Below are 13,228 nucleotides of genomic sequence, written 5' to 3' on the forward strand. Positions count from 1 at the left end.
ATCATTCATTTAGAGTCGTGTTTGTGTCACCTGGTGAATGTTAAGTCCAATATTCACTCTCTTTAACTCTTTGGTCTCCTGAGGGAAATAACTGGCTCTTTAGTAGCTCCACTATGTTCACCAGCTAGCTCGTTATTATTATGAAAATATCAATTTTAGTTCACTGTTAATGTTTTGAAACTGACTCAATTAATTGATTTCTCTACAAATACAGAACACAATGTAAAAGCATCTCAATCTTTAATCACAAAATGCATGAGCTTTGATGGACGAACATTTTCATCTCTGAAAAAGAATCTTTAAAGCAATAAATAGATAAAAAGATAATTGTAACAGAAAAAAATGTGGTCACATGAAATGTAAAACTACAATATTACAAGAGAAATAACAACCAGATGCAGCTGAGCTTTAAATATTTGTGTTTAACTTCATGTGTCAATAACAATGTCATTAATGTGATATTTATATATATATATAAATAATATATATTAAATGCTCTGCAGGATTTTGACTGCAGATACAATTCTGCTAAAGGTGTCAATACACATCAGTAGCACAGTGTGGTTTGTTCACGGTGGCGTAGAGGTCGCTGGGGTCAGCAGAGGCTCCAGCAGAAGAAGTGCTGTAAGTCACTGCGTCGCCTTCATCATCATCTTCACCTCCAACCTTTGAAAGAAAAGGCGAACAGCAGGACACATAAATGACACAACAGGATACGGCCCAACATAATCTGACACAGTGAAAGACAACAGAGCAAAGCAGCATCCTGACATTAAACAACAAACAACATACATAAACACAACACAAACCATTGTGACGCTCCACAACACAGTGTAGAACTGCATGAGCACAACACACTCAAACATCCAAATATATATATATATATATATAGCATTGTTAGCATAGTTAGCATTGTCATTGTGAAAAAGTGCTAACTTTAGCTTTTGATTTAGCTGAGTTCATAAACTATGTACCTTTTCACAAACCTGGTAGCCCTCACTGCTGACATGCATTACTTTTCCTGACGACGTTGTTCTCACCATGTCCTGCCTGCTCTCTGGACCAGGCTGAGTCACTGCAGGGTTCAAGCTCAGTCCCTGGAAAAATACACTATACTTACAGTTTTCCATTTAAATCAATGGATACTTGCAAATATGCATATAATGTCTTAAGATTCGTCTATTAAATTCTCTCTCAAAGCTAAAGGTCAGTAAAACTGGTCCCTTTGCTGCTGTAACTGAGCAGAGTCAATACTAGAACTACCACAAACGCTGCTTTTTGAAGTCAAAACATTTGATTATTAAGGTTTAAAACTCACAATGTTTTCATAGATCGGTGTTTTGTTCCCTGAAAAGACAAAAAAGGGTCGACTTTAGTTTCCACCGTGGAAATTCAGGTTTATCTGAACGTCTTGTTTATAACAGTTTCATCTGTGGTTGCTCTCACCTTTAGTTTTCTTCCATATGTTGACCACAACAACACTTATTAAGAGTACTGCTAGACCCACAAACACATAGATGAACCGCCACCAATCTGGAAAGAAATTCTGTTCTGTTGAACATCATGAAGCTAAAATATGAGAGAATTCATCAGGACAGAGACAGAGAGAGATGTAAGCTGTTAAGTCACTACCTTGTTTTGTTGTAGTTTCCTCGTCTGCAGGTGATGTCTTGTTTCTCCCCTCTGTTGTGATCCCTTTTGATTCTGTTGAATATGATGTGAAATAAGAAAACACAACAAATGGTGATTAAATACTTCATGTTAACAATCTGAGAGAGACTAAATGAGAAAGAATAATAATAATCTTAAATCCAAATGTACCTGTTTTCTCACATGAGGACTGGAGGTCCACGTTACTCAGCAGCGTTTGTCGGCTCTTATCTTCTGTCACTTTACACTTCAGGGACTCAGTACAGTTTGAGTCCTGATTAAGAGGATGAGTTGTTAATGTCACAGTGGCTGCACAGGTAAACTGTTGTGGCTCCAAGACTTCCTTATTGCTCTCATACAACCACTCGACTGTGTGTTCACACTTATCATATGACAACACAGTGCAGAAAAAGGTGACCGTATCATTGCCTAGATACGGATCCACTGGTGAAGATGGAGACATTGTGAGAGAAAGACAACAAGAGTGAAATGAACACTGTGATCATAATTGTTGTAATGTTTCAGTATATTGTTTTAAAAAGACAGTTTGAGCTGAACACATTATGATAAATACTCACCGTTAATAACAGACAGAACAACATTAGCATCTGAACCTTTTTGTCGTCCCGACTTCCTGAACTGTCTGCAGGAGTAACGACCAACATCCTCCACTGTGACATTTTTAATAACCAGAGAACAGTTCTCTGTAACATTCAGCCTGTTGGATTTATCCTGAATAATCTGTCCAAGATTAACCAGCTCTCGTGATGTTGCCCCAGTATGACGACTGACAGTCCAAGAAGCTCTGTCACATTTGATCACATTTTCACAAGGCAAAGTGACTTCATCTCCCACTCTGACAGTGACGGTGAAGGCGGGTGGCTTCTGTTGAGTTACAGCTGCTGAAGATGAGACATAAAGATAAAAAATGTGAAGATATTTCTGTGTGGGGGAAACATTAAATACAACAAACAATAGAAAATGTTCCTTATACAAGAATCCACTCAACACAACATGTTCAAAACAAACAGCAAACTTGGCTGTCTTACTCAAGTTAGAGTTAGTTACTTAAATAGTATTCGTGATGTAGATATCATTTGTATATCCTCACCTGTAAACAGAAGCACCAGTATCACAAATAAAGACATGTTAATCCATCTGAATCTGCTTCTCTCGCCCTCAACTGTCAACGTTTCTGAACTCTTTAAGAGAGACGCCGCAGTTACTCTCTGTTTTGTGTCACTTTCTCATAGTGACTTGAACCTTTTTTACCTAACTGGTTCCTCTTTTCAGCTTAGTGTTTTGTTTCTGAGAAGTGAAGAGGAAGTGTTTTGGTAAGAATGTGGGTAACATTTCAACTTTGAGGGAGACATCTCAGAGGTTTAAGGAAGTTCAGCGATGACGAGCCTGTGTTGATCAATGTAGTTGTTGTTGGACATTAGACGTTGGGACACTGAGCTAAAGCACAAATAAAGCATCACATTGTGGACAAACATTCGCGCTGCCCAGATGATGAATCCTAATGAATATGGTGATGTTTTGTTCTGTTTCTTAGTGAAATGTCTCAACTATTGGAAGGATTGGCCTTTAATTTGGTACAAACATTCATGGCTCCAAATAACGTCACCAGGGCAAGATGGCAGCACCAGTATCCACGATATTTTGGCCTTTGGAAGAGGAGACGCGTTGTCCGTTTATACAGACAGTTTTTGGTTTTGGTGGACACGGACAGCAGCACTGAGCATTCACTACCCACCAGCTAACTTTACCGGATTCCTACAAGATTATTAAAGCGTAAGTATTGATCATATATGTTGTCTGTGCTGTACTAGATGTTTCGTTGTTTTGCTGCACTGCATTGAACAACAAACTGTCACTCAAAAACTCATTAGCCAATGGGGACGCAGCCCTGAAAAAAACCCTGCCTGTTTTCTGTGAGTTTTATTCTCTCTCAAAGTCTTATTTTTGTTTGATATTTAAGATGTTTTGTTTGACTATATTGACACAAATCTGATTCCATAACTTAACAGGACATACAAAAAAAAGTGAAAACATATAGGACATACTGTATATGTTGAAACCAGATATAAATACAAAAGCATTAACGTTCACTGTAGTCGTGTTTGTGTCACCTGATGAATCTCTTTTAGCTCTGTTTTATACCTGTAACAACTCCTCAGGTCAACATCTGGCTCTTTAGCTGCTAAATGCTCCACTGCCCGATGAGCCGGCTCCAGGATGTAAGAGTCCTCAGCCCTCGGCCACGCCTTTTGCTGGACCAGGACGGGACCTCCCCCAACAACCACGGTAACTCAAAGACAAACAAACAAATGATTCATATGACAACAAATCAAAACAAACTGTGATGTAAATTGTTTGAGTGTTGTTGACTGCAAATCACATTAACCTGCAAGACGAATGAGGTGAGACAGCGTGAATTGGGATTATATTACCATGTGTGGCCATCACAGGGTTTCTACAGCTACAGTCCCCTGTAATACTGAAGTGAAGTAACAGAACTTGTATCTGAAAAGTAGCTCATTTTATCTTCTCAGTGCAGTGAAACTGTGGTATTGCATCCTGGCCTGTAGATGGCGCCACTCGTCTGCTATATTTTAGCCCCTTTCTCTCTCAACAAAAGTGCTTTGTCCTCAAGAGACCATCCTGCTCAAATTAAGGTCAAATAACCCTAAAAAAATGTTTGATGGCACAGAAGATAAAACTAAACATAGAACTACTGTGAACATACAGATAGATTACTTTATATACATGAAGTGTGGGGTTATGTGCAGTATATGCATGAATACATGTCTACATACTGTATATACAGCATGCAGAAGGTGAGTTGAAGAATAGATCATCAGGTTTAAATATATTTCGTTTAAATATAAAAACTAGAAACAAACTAAAAAGTCAGTAGGAGACTGCAGAGAGAAGATATACTGTAAATAATTCAATGATTGTATGTTAATTTTCCCATTTAGCATATAAAAGCCACATGAAAACACACAAAACTAAATCCAAATTATTAATGTTTTATAATGTAATGGTTTGTTTACGTACTACTACATACTATCTGAAGATCTTTTTTTTGTCTAATAGTTAAACTAAAAGTTCAGTGTGTGTGTGTGTGTGTGTGTGTGTGTGTGAGCATGTATTACTCATGTTGTGGGGACATAAATCTGTTTACACTGTCACATTGTGGGGACTCGCCTTCCTAAAGGTTACTGTTAGGCTAGTGGTTATTGTAAGTGTCCAGGAAATTAATGTAAGTCAATTTAATGTCCTCTGAAGTGATGGAAACATGAGTGTGTGTGTGTGTGTGTGTGTGTGTGTGTGTGTGTGTGTGTGTGTGCACACTGAATGTTTTCCAGCAGCAGCAGATAAACAGACTGTTTGTTGTGGCTCAGCGAGCCGCCGTTCATCTGGAAATCCAGTTTTCTTCTTCTCTCACATTTTGTGTCTCTTCAGCAAACAGCAGGCAGGCTTCAGTCCAAACTGCTAACGCTAACATGCTAACTTACACTGCTGATGCTTCATCAAATGGGGAAAGTGATCGGTCGATGCAGGGTTTGATAACTAATTTGTGAACTCAATATATTTCTTTTGTAAACTGAACTTGTGCCCTCAGATGATAAATCATGTCCTTGGCAAGGTTTGTGTTCATCTCAAAGCTAAGCTACCTGAGTACCTCCACCACCACCTTTTAAAGTTAACTAAGCATCATCTGGAGTCTGACTGACATGACACCTGCCAGACAAATCTTTGGGGACGTTGTGCATAAAGCAGCTGGTTTCCTGTCATTTAAGGAGGCAGCTGGATCGATTTTTCTCTGTGATCCTTTGAAGATTTGAAGATTTTGAAGGTTAAACCGGAGAAGATGCTCGCTCACATAATGTATTTTCTTAGTTAACTCCCATGATCAGCCTGTGTGAGTTTCACTGTCTGATGTGAGGTGGAATTATGTGATTTTTCTCTTTATCAGGATTGAAAAATTACCACCAGACTCCAGTCATATTCTGCTCATTTTTATTTACATATGGTGAGTTAGTACCATCATTTCTTTAGATCCTGTTAGCTGTAAAACTGTGGAAATTTGTGAATGCTTACCAGCTGGTTTCGAGCACTAAGGGAACTCTGCTATTATTTGGTTTCTTGGTAAAATCATCACATTTGGCTCACTGTGAGATTTGGTTTTGAATAATACTGTTTTTAGAACCAGAATGCAAAATTACCACCAGACTCCATTTAAAAATTGGAGTAAATAATTTTTTATTTCTGTCAGTGATCGCAGTTCATTTATAGATAACAGGGCAACATTTGGAGTCCTACTCTAATAAATTAGTTCTTCAGCTATATGAAACTTACACAAGGTTTTTGGATTTGGTAGAAAGAAAATTGTGTTTCCTTGTTTTTAAGGAGACAAACTGATGGATTCCTTTAATATTTAACCCCAGAGGATGCAGGTTTATCTTCTGTGCTCTCAGATCCATTGTTCAGGAGTTTTGATAGCTCGCTCAGTGTTTGCAGCCTCGTTAACAAAGAGCCACTAATCTGCTGATAACACACAGCACAGATGTGTTTATCATCCCACTGTGTGCTTTACATTGAATGACCCTGCTTGGGATGTTAAGTGGAGGTCAGAAGCATGGCAGCAGGGATTTTAGCACAAGATAGTTTTAATGAGAAGGTCTTTGTATGCAGAATGAGCTCTTTATCATGTTGAAGTTATTGGCAAAAACATGAAAGTTGTTATTATAGCGCCACCAGGAGGTCAGTCGATGTGTATATTTTTTTTCTTTTTGACTAGTGGGTACGTTTTTGAACCTGTCCGTAGTTTGGTTGCTGTAGGTCTTGTGGTTTCTGAGACACATTTAGCAAATGATAATAATAATAAAGATAATAATCCAGATAATTTCTCAAATTAAACAACAGAATATCATTTTAGGTGACCTTCGTTGTCATGCTTACAACAATAACCATGTTGTTTTGGGGTATTTACTGAAACGACTGATGTTGTTTTTCTTGGGAAGACGGTCTCCGTTTACCTCTGCATTATGGGAAGTGTAGGATCCAGTGTTTTTGGAGCTTGACCCATACCACGGACTAAAAGTCAGGATATCTCGGCCTCACCTGCTTCCATTGGGACCACCCTTTTATTTACCTGTCTCTTGGGTACCCCGACTTTATGGCAGTGCAATACCAAGTTGCCCTTTAAGGTTGCAAATTAAAACAATATTACATGTGAAGCCAGTTCTTTGGAGATTTGTTTGACAAGACATGAGGAGAAGAAGAAAACGATGGGATTAAGGCAGACTTTTCAGATCACTTTGAAATGCCGTATCACACAACAGCAACATGACCTACAAGCCTCTGCAGTTGCTTGAAGTTAAATGCTGTTATGTAAAGTGTATGATTTGTTGTAAATGGGCTCCTGCATGCTAAGATGTTGGTGTGGTCCTTTGCTCTTTCTCTCTCTCTGTCTCTGTCTCTGGAGGAAAGACACAACCAAAATAATCCTTAAAAACTGTTGACTAAGAGCAAGAAAAACATCCTCATGTTCCTCCTCGAAATGATAAAACCATAAATAAAGGGCTGAAAACAGAGTTGGACTCTTTCTGCTGCCCAATATTTGTACACCTTGTGTAGCAGGAAAGCTTTAATAATCTCCAATAAAACATTTCGGGGAGCGTTTGGTGATGGGTGGCCCGCCCCTTTGGCTTAAAGCAATTAATTCAGCTTTCTGACATCAAACTCTCGGCTCAGCTCGACAGCTTGGAGCTCAAATAAAAAAATAAAAAAAGGCAAGTTCTCCTGGGAACAGAGTAAAGATGGCAGGCTCCTTTCTCCACTGTTTGCTCAGTGGCTCTGAGAGCAATCTTCCCCCCCAGCCTGAATGAAATGCGAGGGCACAAACAATGTGCTGGAGGAGAGAAAGGGCCGGCGGGGAATGAACAGTTTGGAGTATTTGCTCAGTGGAGGAGCAGCCACAAAGGCAGAGCCAAGGCGTTCCCATGAATCAAGGCGCCGTCTCAGGCGCCTTTTTGTTGTGGCGGGTCTGCATCGCCAGCTATTAGACAACACTACATATAACTGGTTTCATGTCATTTAAAGCCTTTTCTCTGTAGAACTGTACCGTCAGGTGACCTGCTCTGACTTGTTTTATTTGGCTGGTTGACGTAGAGGCGGTTGGCTGAGTTTAGCGCCGCACGTGGCGCTGCAGTTCAACTTTAAAGCAGCTAAATATTCAGCCTGATATTCTGCACTCATCGGGTGTTTCCACACTTCAAATGTGAGAGAATGAAGACGACATTTAGGCCAATAACTCTGATGTTTAGCTGTAGTTGACCGTTGCCCCGCCAATTTTTATCCCCACCCCAAACTCCCAGACCCAGAGCTCGCTGGGTGGCCGGGCTGGAGGTCTGAAAGGCATCCAGATTGACGCTTAAGCTCTTTTCACCTTAAGAAAGCGTCATTGTACATCTCCATGAATGGCAAACTGCTGTTTATCTAAGATGGACCCGATTTCTCTTTTTCCTTTTTTTTTTTAAGTATCTGTGGTTCAAAGACGTCCCTCTGCAGAGAGACCATGAATTCACTGTTTGTTCTCATCACTTTGACGTATTTTTACAGAGATCAAAGATGAAGATCTCTAAAGTTGCACTTGACAAGATTTTAATGTCTGACTACAAGAGAGGTGAGGTTACCCTCCACTGACTCTTAATACAGAATTAAAGTTGAACTGAAATTAAAATTCATCATTGCTAAGAAATCAGTACATATCTATCCTTGGATTTTAACTTATTGTGTATTCATTCTATAAATCTCCAATATTTAGGACCAAAATTCATCTTTCTCTCTGCCTCTCAGATCACCTGATGAGTCCAAACATGGAGAAGCAGCATTTAGTTACTACGAACCCCGGAGCTGGAACAAACCTCCAGAAGATAAAAGACTCAAAGCTGCACTCATCAACTAATCATTTACCAGCCGTGACGACGTGTGGCTGGTGTTGTTTTCACCTCGTGAGTCTGTGTGTGGTGTTTATATGTCTGTCTGTCTGTCTGTCTGTCTGTCTGTCTGTCTGTCTGTGGACACATTTTGTCAACCTGCAAGATGCAGTCATGAAACTTTACAGGTGTGTAGTTGAGATCAAAATAAAGGCTCTGAGATCCTGATCCTGATCCTGACCATCAGCTCCTGGGTTCGAAGCTGGATGCGGTCTGAGCAAGGGCGCCGGAAGTAGTGGAGTATTAAGTATGGAAGGGGCCATTAGCGCCCCCACTTTACGCCCCTGGCTGTCGTGGATCACTGTAACCCCTACTGAGTACTGCTGAGTAATAATGTAGTATTGACTCAGTACTCGCGGGTCGTTGCGGCTGCTGTGATCCCATATTATTATCATCAGACCGTTCTGATCTTTTTAGGGTCTTTCAGCTCATTGTTTTGGCTGTTTTGGTTCAGTCTCACCGCTTTAAGCTGTTTTCAGTAAGCACGTTCTAATAAACCCACAGGCCACTTCCTGCCAGCACCAGACGGCAGAAAGTGGATATTTTCCTCAGGGGTTGGTGAAGACCAACCAGAGCTAACTTTACTTACAGTCATCAGGTGGACACAAACACGACTCTACATGAATGTCTGCTGGATGGAGGTAACTGTTTGCTAACATGTTAGCACTCTGAATGGCCTTTGTGTATGAAATGTTAAATACGTGTCTATATAAACTCAGCTTACAGCTAGATAACTAAATGAATGAAGTTTTTGAATGACATTTTTTATTATGATGTCATTAATTTATGTTTTTTTTAGGGTGTGTGTCAGTGGGTAGTTAAAGCTGTATTCAAATCCCACAACACAACAAATCAGCGTCAACATGAGAGCTTCTGGTTTTTGACTTGTGGCCTCGTGTCTCTCCTGAAGCCAACACAAAACACCACAGATCCTCGTCGTCCATGTTGAGCTGCTGAACAAAGCGGAGCACAGATGATGATTAACTGTATTAAAAACCTGCTGCCTTTGCAGACGGCCGCAGCCTCGGGTTATCTGGCTGCTGCCACTCACTCTGCCCGGCCGAGGGAAAGCTGCTGAGCAAACACAGGTGGCTGCAAGTCAGGGACAACACACTCTGACACGCAGCAACCCGCAACAACAGCACTTCCTGGAGACGAGGGCTCGCTTCATGTTGGACTTTGAAGGCTGATATCTAACTTCAATTAGAAAGGATAAATATTAAAAATCAGGGGATGATGAGATGCCATGAACAAGAGTCAAACCAAAGGTTTAACAAGACTAAGAGTCCACAGCTATGCTAGCTGCTCTGCGGGCGATGCTTTGAGCTAAAGGCTAACGTCAGCAGGCTCACAATGACAATGCCGATGTTTAGCAGGTGTAACCTCCTACTGCAGGAATTTAGGGACAGTTTTATTTAGGGTAGTTTGGAAGTCACGTGACACGTGGGAGTTAGTAACCTCCTCACTTTCCCAGCAGCCCAGCTTAAGGTGCTCAACAGCACGTGAGAAGCGCTTATTTAGGAAGGTGATGGTGTTCTGCATCCTGCTGTTTCTGATTGCGGTCCGGCTCCCCTCCACCTCCAGCAGCATGGCGTCACGTCTCTCTGACATCCAAATAAAAACAGTCCCTGCCCTTTAAAGCAAGACACGTCTGCTGGTTTTCACTCCGTCAGCAGTGTTTTCCTCTTTTCAAACCAATTGAGGACCCGATAAAGCCGAGCGCAAATATGAGCAAGATGGTCATCGGCATGTGGAGGTTTACTCAGCGTACACATGCTCTGACAGCAGCAGGAGAGGAGAGGACGCACATATATAGTGCAGCTTTAGAGGAATGCCATCCTAACAAAAAAGGATGTCGATGCCCTCTGAAGGAAGTGCATTTTTTTACATTTATTCTCAGTTTTTCTTTATTCTTTAATTTATCTTTATGGCCCAACAAGCATTTCCTACCACGTAAAACATCTGCAAAATAGTTTTGAAACCTGCTCTGTTTGCATCATAATGTGGGTCTCTTGTCCTGAGGGTGGCGCCAGAGGTAATGCTGTGTTGTTACCTAAGGGTCTGCGGGTCTATCCTCTGTTCGGTTGCAGTAGAGTGCTGCAGGAATCAGTCCTGAAACCCAGAAATTAGTTTTTCCCTCGTCTCGAAGTCGATGGGTTTTTTTTATTGGGTTTTTGGTTAGATGCCTGAAATAAGGTCTGTGGTTCAGCTTGTGGGCTCAGCTTTCATCCGTCTAAGCTGGACTTGTGTCCAGGTCCAGGTGTAGCCCGCTTTAGCTGCATGGACACAGTTTTTAACGGCTCAGCTCGACTCGAGCAGGCTACCCCCGCGTTATCTGTCACCCTCAGCTGCCTTTGGGTTCAGTTTTGAGCTGAAGTTGTGCATGTTAACATGCCTGCAGTTGGCATGTAGCATTAATCCTGTGAGCATGGTAACATCAGTACGCAACATTTAGCAGCTAAGCTTGTTAGCATGCTAATGACTGCATGTTCAGCCTGAGTAATCTGGTGAACGGTCATGGTGGTGACATGTCGTGAAAGGAGGATGACCACACACTAAGCTCCATTTAGGCAACATTTAGCACTGAGTGTAATATTCAAACGTTTGGCATGTTAGCATTTATCTCCAGCTGAGTCCAGCTGAGACTGACGGGAATCTGGTCTTTACTTTGTCTTTCACTTCAGGGGTCGTACGGATTCAACCACTGAGGACAATGAATGTCTGTACAATATTCAGTATCAATTTATCCAACATTTGTTGAGAGATTTCAGCCTGAACCGCTAATAAAATCACAACATGGTGCGTGTCAAGAGATTAAAGACGTTAGAATAATAACATAAACATCGTAGGTGGAAACAAGTGGAAATTACATAATTTGAGAGATCCAGTTTTGGAAATTAGCTTAATATTTACTGCAAATAAACACATTTGTCAGTCTACTGTATGAGGTGTTAAAAGGCCCCCTGCTCTCATTTCTTGGAGGTTCTGTACAAGACTGCAGGAATAATAGCGCATACAAAGCTTACGTTAGTACATCCCTCATATGTATGCATGTGTGTGAGTGTGTGGTAAACGCTCCTTGTCCAAACACGGCATCGCTGGCTAAGCTCTGACCTCGAGTCGCTCGGCATGCAGCCTTCCCATTATTCTTGGTCAGAAAAAGGTCATTATTATTCATAACAGGCTGATTGCTTTCTTAAGCAAACAGAGACGCTCAGCGAGGCGGCGAGTCCTCAGAACCTCCTCACACCTCAACGCCGCTCTGTGCCTTTTTGTTTATGGGAATGAGCCGCTTCAAGACTTCATTTTCCCTTTTAAATGTCCCTATAAGTTACATTTCTCTATCAAACAACACGTGTGCATATTCTGCGTCATCTTGTTCCAGTTCCTCATTGAGGCTTTATGATGTTTACACCGAGAGAAATATCCAAACCCCAGACGGCCGGCGACTCGACTCACTGGATGGACGGTGATGTCAGCTTGTCACCACTTTGGTCCAGACTGGTCAGATGGATTACCATGACATTTTGTACAGACGTTCATGTTCCCCAGAGGATAAATCATACTGACTATTGTGATCCCCTGACTTTTCCTCTAGTGCCAACATGAGGTAGACATTTACAGTTTTGAATGAAATGCCTTGTCACAGCTGTGCCTTGCAGAGCTGCTAGCGTCGCTGTAGACTGCGAGTCTGGTTTTTAAAGGGAACAAGGAAACATCAGTTTACACACAGCGGACCTCTCATGGCTTCAACCGCTTGAATGCAAAAGAAAGTAGAAATACAGCTTCACAAGAGCCAGATAATCCATCACAGAAAACACAATACCAGAACATTTCTGTTTCACATGTTAGTGAGCTGAGAGTTGCACGACTAAATCTATCATAACTTAAACTGGTGTGTTTGCTTTTAAGTCCTGGCTGTGGTGAATGACATCTCAGCTGAAACTCTGGCACCAGAAAGGTTGTAGTGTCTGTTTGACCGTCACGCATTGATCCTGTGTGTAAAGTTAATGAACAACGTGTCGTGTCTGTAGACGTTCTTCCTCTGACAGGCTCATGAAAACCTGCTCAGTGTCGTTTCACTGCTGCTCCGCTTGTTAATCCCGTTTCATAATAAAGTGTCACTCCTCAGTAAAAGGTTGATGTTTTATGATGAGAGTCGGACCGAGCGGCTGAGGTGCTGTTTTTTAAAAAAAACTGACCCGTAGTGTGCAGGTCAACTTCAATTCCTGCAACAGCCAGACTCTTCTGTGCACTGGTGTCAGCTGGGAATGACGGCCCGGGTGCAATGTGTTTGTTTTTTACGGGAACTACTCCTCAAGACATACAAGTACACACACACAGATGCTGTGCATGTGCACACAACTGTGACAGCCTTTATAGGCCGGGCTGTAAACTAACTTAATACTGTAGATAAGCCAGTTAGAAGCTGTTTTTGTTTGTGAGATGATGTTTCACATCTGCAGAGTGTGAGGCTGCAGGAGTGATCCAGGTGCAAACCAGACTATCACAGGGAAAGACGGATTATTAACCAAAATGATTGACAATTGTGGAGCTGTGCAAAACCT

At 41.4% G+C, this 13,228-nt stretch overlaps 1 protein-coding gene across 1 annotated transcript; it reads right to left on the reverse strand.

Annotated features, from left to right (window-relative positions):
* Window positions 1-223: 223 nt before the first annotated feature.
* LOC139302494 (uncharacterized) lies at window positions 224-2,866 on the reverse strand. Its single transcript, XM_070926200.1, has 8 exons — window positions 2,762-2,866; window positions 2,229-2,552; window positions 1,822-2,094; window positions 1,633-1,704; window positions 1,447-1,533; window positions 1,319-1,347; window positions 987-1,097; window positions 224-666 (listed from the first exon to the last, which is right to left on the reverse strand). The coding sequence occupies exons 1-8, from the start codon at window positions 2,796-2,798 to the stop codon at window positions 538-540; spliced, it is 1,062 nt and encodes a 353-aa protein (XP_070782301.1). The 5' UTR covers window positions 2,799-2,866; the 3' UTR covers window positions 224-537.
* Between the last annotated feature and the right edge of the window lie 10,362 nt (window positions 2,867-13,228).

The sequence above is a fragment of the Enoplosus armatus genome, chromosome 19, assembly GCF_043641665.1.
Source record: "Enoplosus armatus isolate fEnoArm2 chromosome 19, fEnoArm2.hap1, whole genome shotgun sequence".
Taxonomy (NCBI): domain Eukaryota; kingdom Metazoa; phylum Chordata; class Actinopteri; order Centrarchiformes; family Enoplosidae; genus Enoplosus; species Enoplosus armatus.

Coding starts and splice junctions, on each gene's coding strand:
- LOC139302494 (XM_070926200.1), bottom strand. CDS start 2,798: ATGTCTTTATTTGTGATACTGGTGCTTCTGTTTACAG. Junction 1,348..1,446: donor CATATGGAAGAAAACTAAAG/GTGAGAGCAACC, acceptor TTGTCTTTTCAG/GGAACAAAACACCGATCTAT. Junction 667..986: donor TCAGCAGTGAGGGCTACCAG/GTTTGTGAAAAG, acceptor TTTCTTTCAAAG/GTTGGAGGTGAAGATGATGA.